The sequence below is a fragment of the Eptatretus burgeri genome, chromosome 11 (genome assembly GCF_056783735.1).
Source record: "Eptatretus burgeri isolate ZD-2024b chromosome 11, Ebu_testis_v1, whole genome shotgun sequence".
Lineage (NCBI taxonomy): Eukaryota > Metazoa > Chordata > Myxini > Myxiniformes > Myxinidae > Eptatretus > Eptatretus burgeri.
The window spans coordinates 34,331,187-34,348,497 of record NC_140971.1 but is presented as its reverse complement, the minus strand read 5'-3'; the positions used below and the strand labels follow the sequence as shown (position 1 = coordinate 34,348,497).

Below are 17,311 nucleotides of genomic sequence, written 5' to 3'. Positions count from 1 at the left end.
GTCCATTTTTCATCCCCTACTCCCCCCCCCCCTTGTTTGGAACGTTTTTCCAACAGATGCATCTGTGTCCGAATGAATGGCACTGTGACTTTACCTCTTCATTTCTAAGTAACACTGCGTGGGCCCGTTGAGCATGTTCTGTATGTGTTGTTGGTCATGCCCATACCATGTCATGTGAAGTCAGATTTCCTGTTGAGCTCTTGTGTTTTATTAATTTATTATAATATAACTGGGTTTTCCTTTTGGGTTTTTTTTTGGTTTGTTTGGTTTCTGCTCCCTCCTCCTCCCCCTCCTCATCCTCCTCCACACCATTGGTGCCTCATCTTTGCTGTTTCTGTCCCTCTTGTAATCTGACCCCAGTGCATCAATTCTAGTCATGATAAGCAAATATAGAAATGACTGAACTTGTAACAACTTTATTTATTATTTTTATCCTGCACTTGGTAACTGTACACCAATGGGCCATTGCCATACTTTTCTCTTTTGTTTTCCTTTTTTCTCAGTGTCGTTTATTTATTTATTTATTTTTAATGCAAATTCTGCCATTGTGGATGGGCTGGGGCCTTGCGACTTGCTGGATTAGCCTTTTTGGTGGGGGTAGGGGAAGTCCAATGCTGCTCACTGGACTAGCTCTTGGAGGGTGCCCGTGCTGATTGCTGGGTCAACCCTTGGGTGGGGAAGTGCCACTTGCCCAGCTAGCTCTTGGGAGGCTGGGGGGAGGGGTCATGCTATTTGCTGCCTTAGACAACCTCTTGAGGAGGGTGGGGGGGTGGATTATATTCCCTTAGGAGACGAGCTCTTTGGGTTATGGGGATCATGCTACTCCCTTGGTGGACTACCTCTGGAGAGTGGGGAGGAGGTGAAATCCCGCTCACCAGGCCCACAGTAAAATTGCAATACAAATGGATCTCTCGGTCTCCCATTGAAGTTTTAAACCGATATTCTCAGCTTGTTTACAATAATCAATCCCTATTTGTGGTTGTCCTTTTTGTACAATAATCAATCCCTATTTGTGGTTGTTCTTTTTGGCACATTTTGACATTTGACTGCAACTAATTTGTGATGCTCCCCTCCCCCTTTTCTTTTCTTTTTTTTTCTTTCAGAGCAGAACATCATACAATGGAAGACTGCTTTGAGTGTGAATGCAGTGAATTGGAGCCACCTGATAATTAGAGGAAACCTCGTGGAGGAGCTTCTCCAAGCCAACTCCTGACGAGGATTACGAAATCTGAACGCTGCGCCTTTCCATTTACCTCGGAGAAGTCTTGCTCATTTCGTCGGAAATTGGACCATTTCATAATGCCTTCAAAAAGTTCATGCAAACAAGTCCTTTGAATGTTTCTCAGGAATATAATTTTATTTTCATTTGTGGAGCGCACTCGGCGTGCTCTTGATGCATTTAATTTCTGCACACAAGCTGATTTGGCTTTTTTCCCAGGCACCCATCTTGTAATTTTTATTTTTATTCTTCATTCATTTGCAATAGTTTACTTTTTAATTGTGAGCATATCAATTCTCACTTGCCATCAGGTCAACGCACTTCAATTGACCTGAGAGCTTGACACCTGTTCTTTTTTTTTTTTTTTTCTTTGCTCAACCTGAGAGTACGAAGTGGGTCGGCTTGGCTGGAAGGGATAAGTGCCGGACATTGGAAAGTGAAAATATCCATAAAGACCAAGGAATTTTTTTTTCACCACAATGGCGGAGAAGTTCTGCAGCTTGGTGAGCCTCCATGGCATTGACCTTGGGCCTTCTTATATCGATATCAAACCGTTGGGAATTGGTGGAAACGGTCTCGTTTTCTCGGCTTTCGACATACGTTCCAAGCAACGCGTTGCTGTCAAAAAGATCGCTCTGAGCGGCAAACGTAGCATCAAGCATGCCCTGCGAGAGGTCAAGATCATCCGACGCCTCAACCATGAAAATGTGATTCGTGTATTCGAGGTCAAGACATCGTGCGGCACGACCATCCCGTTAATGTGTGATCTGAGTGGTGAGTTTGGTCAGAAACAGTAGCTGCCCTCCCTACCCCCATTCCCTTTATTTTCTCCCTGGATTCCCATTTCATCATGTCTCCTCTTGGCCCAAGTTTAGGGCGACTTTGGCTGGAAATAAACGTTTTGAAATTCTTTGGTTTCAGATTAGCTTTGTGACAGTATTGCAAATAATGTGTGAGCAGCATTAATTCTAACTGCATCCCCCCGGCCTCCAGCCCCCCCCCAATCATCCATTTAAATACCTTTAATTGAATGCTGTTTGTTACCAAGGCTTGGCCATTAAGCGTTAGTTTGAGGAGTTTTTATGTCTTTGCTGACAGTCGCTTGAGGGATTGTTTTCGGGTTAGTCCGTCTGTCTGTCCACCTGTGATAGGTTTTTGTGACAATGATAACTTAAGAATGGCTGCTGAAGGGATCCAAGCCAACTTGGTACAAGTATGTATAATGATGCAAAGATAAGCTGATTAGATTTTGGAGCCAAAAGGTCAGAGGTAATTTTAGGTTTAAAAAAAAAATTGTTACCATGCAAACTTGTGAACCAGTGATTGGATATTGACTAAACTTGATACAAGTATGTATAATGATGTAAAGATGAACTGATTAGATTTCAGCATCAAGCGGTCAGAGGTCGTCAGGTAAAAATGTGATACTTGAGAACAGCTGAAGGCATTTAAATCAAACTTGGTACAGGTATTATAATGATGTAATAATGTGGGCAGAGGCATATCAGTCGACTTCAACGAGTGCCGTTCTAGTTCTTATTTATATTGACTAAAAGCATTTATTTTCAATAGCTAACATTGCTGCAATTCCTGTAGTTTCTCTTGTTGATGTCATGACCTCAGTTTTTTTTCTCCTTTTCTTGGCATCAGGAAGCGGCACATCCTTGCTGACAGACGTTGATTGCATCTACATCATGCAAGAGTACATGGAGACCGACCTAGGGCAGCTTCTGGTGCATAACGAAGCTTTCACCGAGGAACACGCTCAGCTGTTCATGTACGAGTTCCTTCGAGGCCTCAAATACATCCATTCGGCCAACGTTCTTCATCGTGACCTCAAGCCTTCCAATCTCTTTGTGAACACGGATGACCTGCTGCTCAAAATCGGAGACTTTGGTCTAGCCCGCGTACTCGACCCACACTATTGCCATAAGGTATAACCTAATAAGCCCTTGTTTGTTCAGCTTTGTACACAGTCATTTCATATGAGAACATCCCATTAGGTTTGTTTTGAGGTGATAATGGCTGCTTCGTTGAGACTAGCTGTTGGTGTCTGTCTGTCTGTCTGTCTGTCTCTCTTTGGGTTAGCTTTTTTTTTAATTCCTTTTTGTTGTCAGCTTGATGATTGCTTATTTTTTGGGGTTCAAATGTCATTTACCATTTTTAATTTGATGTTCATAAGACTTTTGATCCAAGGATCATGATTGCTATCACATTATGCCACGGTGTGCTGTTGGAGTATATCTTGTGAGAAGCCAACACAGAACTATATCCTGTAAGTTATTATTTCTTCTTGTTTTGTTTTTTTCCTTTTTAAACTTTTTGCTCTTTATTTAAACAGAAACAAAAGCAACGGATGTGCAAATTGATGAGCAACGACCGATGCAACTAAAGTTAATGACTTCCTCGCTCACTTGGGAAACTCAATTTTGCGTCGTTTATATATTTTTTTTATTTAAAAAAAATTTTTTGAGCGGTGTTGCGGTTGCCTTCTTCACATGTTAGAGCTGTTTTAAAGGGATGAGCGAAAGCAACATTTCGGTGTAATCCAAGTTTTCATGAAATCCGGAGATTTTTATTTCTATTTCAAACTGCAAATCAATACAAAGCAAAAGTTTTGAAACCGCAACCCCTCTGCTTCCCCCATTGTTTTATGGCTCTCTGGTAATGTGGTACTTAACCACAGTGACTCGCTCACAAAATGATTTTGCCATGTTGAGTGTAGTATCGCATCTCAATCATTGGTATTTCTTACCCTGAAGATCCGTTAGTGGGATTCCGTGTACTCAGTGAAGGCTCCACACAAGGTGAGGCCTTTGTAGGTCGAGCATGATGATGGGAATCTTTTGCCGTGAAGCTGTATGAGTTTTAACGGTTACATTACAAGTGGACTGCTGTTAAAAACGAACCTCGTTGAATGTGGTTTATTTCCTTCACCGAAAGGGCACCTCTTCACACGCACGTCTGCCCTGCAGGACGGCACGTTCCGTGAAGAGTTTATGTTGTAATAGAATACTTGTATGTTGGAAACAGTACGTCATGTTATTTGCTGACCATATCGATGTTGAAACCATTTTTTTGGTCCCCCACCCCTCCAGCCGACATTAAAATGAACTTCAACCGACTGACTGACCGATCATCTGTCCATGTATTTTTCTGTACATATTTCAAAAACCGTTGAACATTTAGCTTTTGTGTCACAGATATCTATTTCTCATGACTATATCTCGACCTCATTAGATTACAGCTGTGATTGGCTGAATTCCATTGCCATTAGTGGGGCAGATAACAGCAATTTTTGAGAGGAATCATGCAAATGATGATACAAGCATCAAATTTGGCACATTTGTTCTCCAGGGGATTCTAATCAAATCTGCCTGATTGGCCATTTGAAAATCCAAATTTTGAAAAATTTGAAAAAAAATAAAAATAAAAAAATCAAGATCATGAATCAATGTTGGATGCGAGCTGAGATTGGTGAATGTTTCAGAAACATCATCAAAGACGTTCCAAGTCTGCCATGCAGTTTTCTTCCCTTTACCGCGGAAGGCAGACACGACGTCACATCCAGTGAACGCATGGAAGTATGGGATCCCTCTAGCTTTCTCAGGCCCTATTGCAGAAACTACCTCATGGACTGGAATCCATCGTGCATTGGCTCCTCGGCCAAAGGCAATCCACATGTTCTCAAGACCTAGTTCCTGTAAGGATGGCAGTACAGATATTGCTATGACTAGTACGTCCATGTCATTAGCCTTAATGATAATGGACTTGCTACCATCCGTCGTTGCATCCCTGGTGTGTACAAATATTCGAGTGTCAGCTTCTTCATGACAACATGGAGACACAGCATCCAGTGACTTCCTTGTGTTGCTAATGGCATCTTCTCCTTTTGTGACAATGACAGTGCTTGTCGTCTGTGCTTCACAAATCTTTTCCGCAAGGAAGTGAAACAGCTCAGTGTTGTTGCTGTCATCTCGAAGAAAGCTTCTCCAGTTACTTGGGGTCTTACTGGTTTCGACCTTGCCTTGGACTTCAGACTTGACTTCTTATCCACATCAAACACTACGTCCACCCTCTCGTACCTGGCACCATAGGATTCCACCTTTGGGATGATTTCTTCTTTAGCATAGTCATCAAATATCTTTGAAGTGCGTGGAGGTAGGGCATTGATAAGTGCTGAGCCATCAATGATGACTGCATCTCCCCTTGGTTCTCTGTCTGGGATGTTCACTTGTGCTTCAAGAATTTCAGCCAGCTGTGACTTCAAATATTTTTGAAAAAAAATTGTTTTTTTCAAATTTTTCAAAATTTGGATTTTCAAATGGCCAATCAGGCAGATTTGATCAGAAAGCCCTGTAGAACAGAAATGCCAAATTTGATGCTTGTATCATAATTTGCACGATTTTTCTACTATCTACTACACTACATAAGAACCATCTTGGTGACTTGACTTGTGTACATGAGATATATATATATATATATATATATATATATATATATATATATATATATATATATATATATATATATATATATATATATATATATATATATATATATATATATATATATATATATATATATATATATATATATGTTACACGTTCAAGACTTAGCTTTCATGTTTATCTAGTCTTCACATCACCCAAAAGGTGGGGAGCCGAGAGTATCAGCTCCTTGTTGTTGCAAAGCCGTTAGTTTGACATTGCTAAAGGTCTATGACTCGCAGACTTAACATTAAAAAAATATATTATTGTTATATTTTATCTCCATTTTTCTGGGAAACATTTGGTTCAGTATTTTTCCATATTTAAAACTACATTTTAATGGTGTATTTTTTGGGAAGGGGGCTTTTTCATAGCACAAATCCAAATAGTTCTGGGACGTTCTGGGGTTGTTGAATGCGTTTGACACCTCAAATGATAAGTATAACCATAATTATTTTTTTTTCAGGCCTGGCCACACGAAAACGAAAAAGGCTTTATTAAATGGTTTGCACATGTCATTGGACACCCACTTCCCTTTTCCACCAAAACTGCAGACAGTGTAGATAGGTAGGATAGCCTTGCATTCCTTCCATTGTGCAGGAGTGTAAGTGTCTGTTTTTTCATGCTTCCCCTCCTGCTCTATCTTGGTGACGATGCACGTGTGGTTGACATCGCACTTAAACCACCGATTGCCCAGGCGGCCTCTTGAAGAGTCCATAAAATCAATGAAGGATAATTATTGTCGTCATTTTGTTGTTACCACCTCCTTGATACACACTGGCACAATTTATTTAAGCTTGTCATCTTATTCATCATTTGAGGTGTGACCCAGGACTTTCTACAATTCACGGCTGATTTTTTGTGTGTAAAGTACTTTCACTTAATTCTCCACTACAAGCGATAGCTTGGTGCTTTGCCCTCTAAATGTCCCACTTCATGTGCAACTAAGACTATAACCTTCCCCACATCTCTCCTTTCATCCTCCATTTCCCTCTCACTGTGTTCGCTACACTTCAACGGAAGCAACTATATTACCATGCCAGGAACGGTGGTTACCTGCATGCAATGCATTGTTCCTCATGCCGGAGGAAATACCTATCGGCCAACTTATTGTCAGTCAATGCAGTGTCGTCACTTGATCCACAATGTAAACAAGGCATTTTTATTATTATTATTATTATTATTATTATTATTATTACTTCCCCGTTGATGTTTTAATATTGTATTTTTGTGGTGGTGAGGAGAGGGGTCAGTGGGGAAATCCTTTTTAAAGCATAAATGCATACCTGCAGGAAGAGTAATTGGAATGCAAAAATCACTTTGAGCATCAACATTACACTTTTATTTTGAGGACTTTATCTCTGCATTTACCATTGTAAGCCTCACATCCAGTTTGGTGATATTTTCATTTCGATGCCGGTCCAATGTATCTCAGCAATGAAGGGATCAGCATTTCAGAAATGGTCTAATGGTACTCTGCATTAGCATTTCCTGTTTGTTTCTTATCGTAACTCGAGTGTGAAGACCTTTCCATTAAAGTGATTTTTATTTTTTGTTGTTGGCATCGTCGTCGTCACACTCGCTGCGGTTCTGCAGTGGTTTAAACCAACCTGGCAGCGCTAATGCTCTGTGGTGGTTCAAACCACACTCTGCGCGAATCGCTCCATGCTTTTCACCGATTCAATCCCGACCATCGACACATGCAGCATCTGTTGGAAGTCTGTCTGGAGCCATTTTGTTTGTAATTTACGGTTCCGTTGTGTTCGAGACTCGTCGTCCTCCTACCCCTCCAAAACCAGCCACGTCTCCTAAATCTGCCATCATATTGAACCCAATGCTGTGCCGACATTCACATGAAAGCCTTGGGCTAAGTGTTTGTGCTAGTACACTTCTTGCTTTGTGTGTACCTGTGACTCATGCATGTGTCCTGGTTCCTGCCTTTTCTTTGCTTTGTCCATGAGCGTCATGCTCGACTAGGACTGTGCCAGGTGACATTGCGCCATAATGTTTGTCACGTTTTGTGTCGCTGACACAGACGTGCGCACTGCGGCATTTGATTCACGATTCTTGGCCCTGCAGTCTCGTCACATAATCAAGTCTGCCGAGCCCTCGTGAAGTTTCATTAATAGCGTTGTGTGGTTAATGTGTGTTCTTATGAAGAACATCGCGTTTTGTAATCGTCTTAATGTTTGTATCACCTACTGTGTTTGAGTATTATTAACTCACCTTTATCTTATCAGAATAACAATGACATTGGTTCTGCAGATCAACATCTGCTATGTGTGTACTATATAGGGTGTGTGTTTGCATGTGAGTGCTTGCGTGCCAGTGAGTCAGTCAGTCACCTCACCAATCTTGCCTATTTGATGGTACAGTACTTTGCTCTGTGTTGTTGCATCTCGCCCAGTTTGGGTTCATAAGAGTTTGCACTCCTGGTTTGTGTGAGTCATCTTGGTAGGAGGCTTGCCCTGGCCCTTGACCTCGCTCACTATTCCCCTCCTTTTTAGGGGTACCTCTCGGAGGGCCTGGTGACCAAGTGGTACCGCTCACCCCGACTGCTTCTGTCTCCGAATAACTACACCAAGGCAATCGACATGTGGGCCGCAGGATGCATCTTTGCTGAGATGTTGATGGGCAAGACCCTGTTTGCTGGTGAGCAGTCTTGAGGGCTGGTTTTGTAGGTGGAAAGAGTGTCTTTTGGGGTGGGATGTAAGATTTTATATTTGCAGTCTTTCGTTTTTTTTTTTTGTTTTTTTTTTTCAAATTGTAGGTCCAAACTTACTCATTTCAAATCCCTTCCTAGTATTGCACCCACACTCTTTCTGGTTTCTTGTCGAAGATAATTTCCACATACTTAATGGTGTGCACATCTTGTGAAGCGTACTCAATCTGACGCTGTATGCTGTGATCACAGTTTGCCTTTGTACGATTCGTCATCGATTTTGATCTCTTGCATTAACTTGTTTGTGTTAACCCAAGCTGAAAGATTGATTGTTGGTCAATGATTCTTTGCTGACTTGTTAGATATACTGCTTTGTGATTTCATGCAGGTTCTTACGAAAATCCTCGCGAAAATACGAAAAATCCAAAATCATCAATTTTGGAGCATATTGGTGGGAATATTCGAAATGTGGTATATCTTGCGGCAAATTTGAGGGAGTTTTCTAAAATCTCCTGTGAAGAGGACTTTGGTTGGAATGTTACCTCTGAATTCCTGATTATTTTGTCACTACTGTATGTTCAGTGACTTCTTTAGCAACAGAAGGAATCCGCTCGATAAAGGGCTCAGGTCGTTGTAGTCCAAGGTTCATTGTGGACGGTGCAGGGTTTGTTGGCCGATCGCCGGAAGAGATACGTCACGAGGGACAATGACGTGGGAATGGTCTGTTTGTTTACGAGGCATTTTCGAGGCAGTAGTATGAGGCATTCAATCCATAAATTCTTCAGAGATGTAAACCTAGATGTTGGATGAGGGGCTGCGGTGGTTGCTTTGGGTCACTGTGTGGTTTAGCCCATGTGGAAATTCCACCCTTAAGCTTTGTCCTGTGTGGGCTCACCTTGAAACGTCTGTTATTCCATCTGGAGATGGTGGCAACCTTCAAGCTGATGTGTCCTGAGGGCGCATGGATGGCTCTTAACGATTGCGTGACGTGGTAAACTGTTTGAGCCACGTAGCTTTTTCCACATTCCTTCCTGAGCCTCACCTGGATTGCACAATGCTAAGCTGCAAACCTTCCAGTAAATATAGTTGCTCTTCTTTTCTTCTAGTTTGTGCGCAATGATGATAAGAGCATAAGCTTGTCCAACAGTAACACTTGTTGTAAATCAATAGTGCACCCGAGAACCAAACCGTGGCTTGCACCACAAACAACCGCGATGAAATAATATTTTCCCACAACGTTTAGATGTTCAGTCGACAACAGTTGATTGCACTCACAGTTATCGAGTGTTCTTTTTGTTTTTCTAATGCCGGACATTGAAGGATTTTGAAGGTTCACCTTGCATCCAGGGCCAAATTTGCATGGTGTTCGTGAGTGGCACTATTATGGCGACTTTAATTGGTAGTAAAGGACACCTGCGAAGGGAGTTTTGCAGTGCAAGACGATGCCGATGCTTGTTTGTAGTAATTATTGTTCACGTTAGTTGTACTTCCTTACACTAATTTAATGATGTGCATAACCTTTTTTGTTATTGTTGTTGTAGCAGAAGACCTTTTTAGTTTTGAAGTAAAGGTAATTGAGAGACTTTTGTTTGACTGACTTGATTGTCATTCCTTTTTTTTTATTTTAATGTTGGGCAAGGCTTGACATTGAAGGTAAAATTGAGTGTTGTCCATATAGTGCTGACAGTGTAGTCATAGGACCGAGCCATTGAGGTTGTTGAACTAAGGGTAAGGGTGGTGTAAATGCTTTAACTAACTGTTCAGGGAATGACATGATCTCTGTCTCTCTCTCTCTGTCTCTCACTCTCTGTCTCTCTGTCTCTCTCTCTCTCTCTCTCTCTCTCTCTCTCTCTCTCTCTCTCTCTCTCTCTCTCTCTGTCTCTGTCTCTCTCTCTCTCTCTCTCTCTCTCTCTGTCTCTGTCTCTGTCTCTGTCTCTGTCTCTGTCTCTGTCTCTGTCTCTGTCTCTGTCTCTGTCTCTGTCTCTGTCTCTGTCTCTGTCTCTGTCTCTCGCAGCCTGTGGCTGCTGGTTGCATCATTGCTTGGGACGCAGCTATGCCGCTGCTGCAGTGTCCCCCTTTCCAGTACACTGGTACTCGTTTTGCCGACCTCAGAAGGATGACAGGCTGAGTCAACCTCCTGGTGTATTTTAATTCAGCGGCCAACGGGGCTTGAGCTCAGGACCCTAGGATCCCAAGCCACCACCCTTACCACTAAGCCAACACCAGGCTTATGACATGATTTGTACATCCTCCATTTTCTTCATATATATATATATATATATATATATATATATATATATATATATATATATATATATATATATATATATATATATATATATATATATATATATATATATATATATATATATATGTCGTTCTCCGACCTGAGATAGCTCCATCTCGCAACGCTAATTATAAAGATGTATTTTCAGATAGTCACAAGTGCATGGGAAATGCAGTTAATGACCAGTTTCACCCTTGTTAGGGGATCATCAGGGCAACTTCCATACACTTATGACTGAAAACCTTTCGTTTATAAACCAGATAATGTGCGATTCCAAAATGAGTTATGAAAGTGCCGGAACCGTGTCCCATACAGCCCTTGCTGCATGGTACCGGGAGCGATAAGTGCCGCCTACCTCGGTCGCTCCTGGAAAAAAATATATATATATATATTTGCTGTTATGAAATATATTGTTGCAGACCGGGGGTCAGGGGCGAGAAGACCACGAGGGGGAAAGCTACCTCGGGTTCCCACCAGACTCTCCGGAATCGCAGGCCGTCGCACAAGAATAACTTCATGACGCGGCGTGTCGCTGATCGACCGTGAACGCCAATAACTCGACCACGTGACTTGGGGTTTTCCGTCTAATACATACCGTTTACCTAATAGTCACGTGATCTACTTACCGGGAGACACGCCCTCCGTGTGCTTTGTTCAAACCAGATCACCTTACCGGAACAGATGCAGCCGAGCGTAACTGCTCAAGGACGTACCGGCTAGAAAAAAACAGATCGTTGGGGAATAACGCCCCGGTTATACTAGGATATGAACCATGCTGGACCAAAGAAGGAAAATATGAAAACGAGCTGGGAACATTTCTACACAAAGCATATATTTACGCTCAAGCGAGAAAAGGTATGTGGCACAGTAAATGGGGTTTATTATTATGTACAGCAGTGACAGCAAGGTATTTGTGGGGTGCGACAAAAAGCAAGCAATTTACAAAAGCTGACACAGAGCAGACTTATCCCGTTAGAACTTCTACAATCTTAACTTTTGCTACGACAGGCGCCATCACATGCACACACACACACACACACACACACACACACACACACACACACACACACACACACACACACACACACACACACACACACACACACACACACACACACACACATACCCGAGGAAGATTACATAGCCAGAAAGAAAGAGAGCGGATGAGGATAAATGAGCTCGCAATATCTGCCACGGTTGGCCAACGAACGCAACCCAGGAGGCTTTGAGGGGAGAAATACTGATGTCTAAGGTGTGGGAATGGGAGGTGTGGTGTAATGCAATATGGGGGTGCGGTGTCGTGCCAAAGGAAAATGTGATTGCGATTCTGCAAGGATGCTCTTTTGTGTGTCCAAAGGGGACGAGGTAGAGGGTGGAAAGAGAGAAAGAAGAGATGATGCGTGAGGCCAAAGATCCCTAACCTAGTCGTGCATAGGTCTGCGAGGAACGCAGAAGCGTGTACATCCATGGAACGCTCCACTTGAACGTTCCCACCTTGGAGTTGGCGTGTTATCTCTGGATTTGTCACTTTGCCGGGGCTCGTGGCAATGTATGTTCCGCACTGGTCCTCCGGAATAAGCACGTCTGTCACACACCAACTACGAGTAAAGAGCCAGTGAAGGGCAGAGGCAACGAGGAGCAGCCAATGCAGAGCCGAGATGAGCAGAGAAGAAGGTGGCGAAGAAGAGGGTGAGCGGCTCCGTGATCCACCTTTTATAAGCCCCGGACGAAAGTTGGGTTGACGACCCGAAGCGGTGCACTGTGACCGAATCCCGCTTCTCCATTGGGCCACAGCGGCCATAGCCACGCCCTGCCAGGCTCCTGGGGCCGGAAGCGGTCTCATTCGCACATCCGGCGTGACACGGCCCGGAGCTCTGTGCAAAACTCCTGGATCGCTCTTCCCCCGACCCCTCCTCGCCACCCATCTTGCCGTGTTCTGGCGACTGGACGAGGGTCGTATCAATCCCATGTGCTCACCCAGGACATTCCCGGCAAGATGCCGTTGGTGCTATTAACGTCCGTTACTCATGCCCTCCCCCTCCCTCCCCCCCCCTTTTTTTACCTCTGCCACCAAAGGTGGAAGGAGGTTATATTGTTGCGGAGCCGGGTATCGGTTGCGAGCACGACCGTGAGGTTGGGGGGGGGTGGTAGGGTCGACTCTACCGAACACCCAGAATCTAGATCGCACCTTTCGGAAAACTCTGAGGGTACGGGTCCCTTACCGGACCGTGAATCGTCAATAATTCCACCACAAGGTACAGGGTTATTTGCCAATCTTCAAAATACCTAGAGATCCACGTGGCGAGTTACCGAGTATTCACACCCTCGACGGCACCCATACGAGTCGAGCCGTTAGCGTGCCCGACCCATGCGCAAATCGAGCAGATGGTTGCCGAAGTCCCGTCGGTCCAAATGTACATTTACAGCGGCAACAGCCTTTGTAATTCACCAACACGTGCCATGCTAAGCCAATGGAAGAAACACAGAACCGAGCTGATACATTTAACAAATGTATTTATTTATAATGGGGGAAAGGGGGTAGCACGCAAGAAGCAGAGTTATCCGACTATAGAGATGCAAGTATGTACAGCAAAGAGCACTGAAACAATTCCTACTTGCAGACAGGTCCACCGACAAACGCACACGCACACAGATACCCAGAAGGACATGGATCTGTCCACCTCATGTGGTTCGGCTGACACGGGCGAACCAGGCCAGCGTCGAGATGCGATGATAGAGTCCAGAGCTCCCTTCGGCGCTCGTACCGGCAACCAAAACTCTCCTCTGTATCCCAAACTGTTCAGAAGGCAGGAGGTTTCTCTGCCACTTCTCCAAGTCTTTGAGTTGAACATCAAAGCGAGGGCTGATAACTCCACGCTTGTTCAACCTGCCTGTCAGATTGACCATAACCTTGCCTGCTCGATGGTCATCAACTATCTCAAAAACTCTCTTGTTCACCGACAGAGAGAAGGCGTGCAACCAACTTGCGGTTCTTGTGGAGGAAGGATCTCTCTTCGGTCCGATTGCGCCACAACCTTATTCACCCTTCAGGGGGGGGAGGGGACCCCTCCGTCCTCCCCGCTCTCCCTCACTGGACTGTTTTGGCACGCAGAATCGCTTGTCGCCCTGTCATTGGCCAAAACGAATGGCAAGTCCGTCGATTGTCCCGGGGGCGTGGTGACGTCACGCGGACCACCTTTCTCACCGTCGAGGGGTCTGATTGGCTGAGCGGCGGCCACCTCACTCGTAGCATGCTGATTGGTCGAGGGCCGCCGCGAGGCTCCTCCTTGAACTCTGCCCACAATAGCGTCAGCCAGAGCGAGGTGAAGGTGAGGGTGATGCTGGTGGTGTTGTAGTTGATGTTGGTGGTGTAAAAATAAAAGAAAACCCTGACTATCAAAATAACTTCGCAGCCCATGTACATTCAATTACCCATTAAACAAGGCAAAGGGGAGCTATCTATCCACATTTACTTATCGAAATAACTGAGCTATAGGACCTGTATGTTGAGTGCTCCTGGCTTCCAGATTCGCAACAATATTTTCACCCCTCTGTCTATCTGTATCTGTTTGTGTACAGGATATCTCAAAAAGTTGGAGACTGATCCGGATGAAATTTGGTGGGCAGGTTGGGTGTGTGACAAGGACGAACTGATTAGATTTTGGTGAAGGTTTGGATCTGGATCGGACTACTATGATTTTTTAAAGTGATTCTTCACTATTGAGAGATGGGGCTAAACCGATATGTAGCACAATATCTCAAAAAGTTGTGGACGGATTCGGACAAAACTTGGTGGACAGGGCATGTGACGTGGACAGATTTGTTCGATTTTTGTGAAGATCCGGATCCACAAACGAGAATTATTTAATCTCAAACTGATTCTTCACCATTGAGAGATAGGGCCAAAAACGATATATAGCATGGTATTTCAAAAATGTATTGGGCCCGATATGTTCTCGTGGATCAGGCGTTGCATGGTGGAGGTATGCGCTCTACTGAGTGCCCTTCTAGTCTTTCTTTTTATATTGCGGTATTTTTACCACAGGCTTCTGCTAGTAATTTTTTTTTATTTTCCAAAGCAAAAGGGCTGAAACTTCCCCCCCCCCCTGGTGATTATCTTGGTAAACCTGTGATCTTGTATATCTGCCTATAGTTTGACTTAATTTGGGTTGTTTACTGTAAGATTAATATTTCCACTGTTGAAACTGATATTGTGATGAGATTTATTGGGTCACTTGGTTGGCAGGGGATGTGGGGTGTTGAAATTACGGCTTGTGAACATTCGACACCGGCTTGAGCCATAACCCATTGGGCAGGCCATATGATCCCAACATGACCATGCTGTCATTGCGGCTCGACAGGCTGAGGACATGTTCATAATTGGATGACATGCGGTTGTGGGTTTGACTTGCCAAACAAGACTTGTTGGTTCAAATTATTTCTGCTTATGATAAGCCGGTGCTTTTAGGACAATCATCTCATGGTCAGAGTATTGTAGTTCATGTTATTCAGCTAACTGATTTCAGTTGATTTTTTTTTTTTTTTTTTTTTGGGGGGGGGGGGGATTTTCATGGATTAACCTTATTGTTACCTTCGTCTTTTCAGGAACTCATGAACTTGAACAGATGCAGCTGATCCTTCGAACCATCCCTGTGCCCCACTCTGAGGACCGCCAGGAACTCCTTAACGTCATACCTGATTATGTACGGCCCGAATCTGAAGGGCTGTCGCACCCCCTTTCCGTGCTCATTTCCAACGCCAGCAAAGAAGGTATGCCTTGGTTCCCAACATTCATCGCAATATGTTCAACATACGTGATGCGTTTCACAATGCAGCAAAAAGAAGAAAAAAACCCACTTTATTGGTTTATTGGTTACCTTTGAGTTCAGTTCTGAAAGAGCCAACAATGCATCTGTCCCTTTATTTGAAAAGTCCCTTCCAAACATTGACGTAGGTGACTGGCAGTTTCTTATCTTTTGCATTGCAACATTATAATCGTATTAGATTGGTACTCTAAGCAGATCAGTAATGTTGCAGTGGGATATATTTTTTAATTATTTTAATCCCCCCCCCCCCCCCGATATGGATATGCCAGTGAGGTCATACCGATATATCGATATTATTTCAAAAAAAAAAATTATGCAGGTTCCAAAAATACGTATTCATATTTGACTACACACCATTGAGACACAGCAATTTTTCATAGTATTCCCACATGGGACTTCCCTCCCCCCCCCTTCCCCACCCCCAAATGATGAGAACGGTTATTTTACTTCCAACTTCGACTTGTATTTAAAATGATTTTGCTTTAAAGCGAGATCACTATTGGTAGTCGGCACAGGTTGAGAATCGAGATCCATCGTTATTGCCAAACTGGTATAACCATCACGGAACTCTGTATCAGTGTCGTGCTCATTCTGGCATCGCGGATCACCGACTCTGTACGGGATTTCTAAAGCACACCCAATTCATCTAAATAATAACCAATTGCTTTCAAATCGGCCATGAGGGCAAACAAAACGTGATTGCTTGTACGGTGGTCTGACGCTGAGGGTTAAAAGTTGAAACCCACTGTACTTACTTCGTGGTACGTCTTGACGTCATACTGTTGTGCGCCGGGAGTCGGTGAGGAACGGCCGCCAGGTGGAGCAGTAGAGCCGTCTCTCACCGAACACCTGGAATTGCAGGTTGTAACCTTCGGACAACTCCGAAGGTCACGGGTCACTTAAGGACCGTGCTTGCCAATTCTCTGATGGCATGAGGTAGGGTTAATAGCCAAATTTCATTATACCTAAGTTCCCACGTCGTAAAATTACCGGGGAAGTCACACCCTCAACGGACTCTGTCGAACCGGGTCACTCTGGCGACCTCGGTCTTGTGTAACCGAGCGGAATTACCAAAGTCCGTCGGTCTTACTGGTTCTCAAGCACGAACCATGCTGGGTCAATAATAGAAAGCACAACAACGAGCTGGTACATTGAACAATTGGGGGTTTATTTATAATTTGGCAGGAGAGCACGAAAAGAGCAGAGTTAAACCGACTATCAGAAATGCAATTTTATGTACAAGGCACTTAACAGTTTCTACTTACAGGACAGGCGCCACAGACACACACACACACACACACACACACACACACACACACACACACACACACACACACACACACACACACACACACACACACACACACGAAATGGGGCCGGTTGGACACCTTTCCGCCTCGTGCGGTCTGGTTGAGACGAGCTGGTTCGGGGGGGGGGGATGGAGGGAGGACTCGAACCCACACCTTCGTCGCCGCACCAAGCACTAGGGACCGCGCTCTCCAACCAGCCACGTTCCAATCAACCAAGACCAAGGAGCAGACTAGAGATGACGATGACCCAGGACCAGACGAATCAGCCAGCACCAAGACCCGCGACCCCCAAGACCAAGACCGCTTGAACCATGATCAAGACCAAGTCACACCGACCGACTGCTCGCCACCCGACTTATTCCTGGGCGTTCTCGCTTCTCATTGGCTGGGGCTCGCGTGCGATGCTCGCCCTTCGCTCATTGGGCAGAGGAAACACTCCATGCCCTTTTCTGGGTGATGGGTGATGGAACAAATCTGAGGTGATGGAAGCCCCGCCCACGTCTGTGCTCGGCACGCA

General features: G+C 44.3%; 1 protein-coding gene across 12 annotated transcripts in view; it reads left to right on the top strand.

Annotated features, from left to right (window-relative positions):
- LOC147016826 (mitogen-activated protein kinase 4-like) overlaps window positions 1–17,311 on the top strand; it is a 68,880-nt gene that overhangs the window by 39,108 nt on the left and 12,461 nt on the right. For 8 of the 12 annotated variants that reach the window (XM_085845889.1, XM_085845881.1, XM_085845892.1 and 5 more), the window contains 4 exons: window positions 1,104–1,993; window positions 2,870–3,153; window positions 8,217–8,361; window positions 15,264–15,428. In XM_085845889.1, the coding sequence (XP_085702015.1) occupies window positions 1,699–1,993; window positions 2,870–3,153; window positions 8,217–8,361; window positions 15,264–15,428 (889 nt within the window). In that variant the 5' untranslated portion in view covers window positions 1,104–1,698. The remainder of the gene's footprint in view (window positions 1–1,103; window positions 1,994–2,869; window positions 3,154–8,216; window positions 8,362–15,263; window positions 15,429–17,311) is intronic. The other 4 variants (XM_085845883.1, XM_085845891.1, XM_085845886.1 and 1 more) reach the window with 1 other exon arrangement.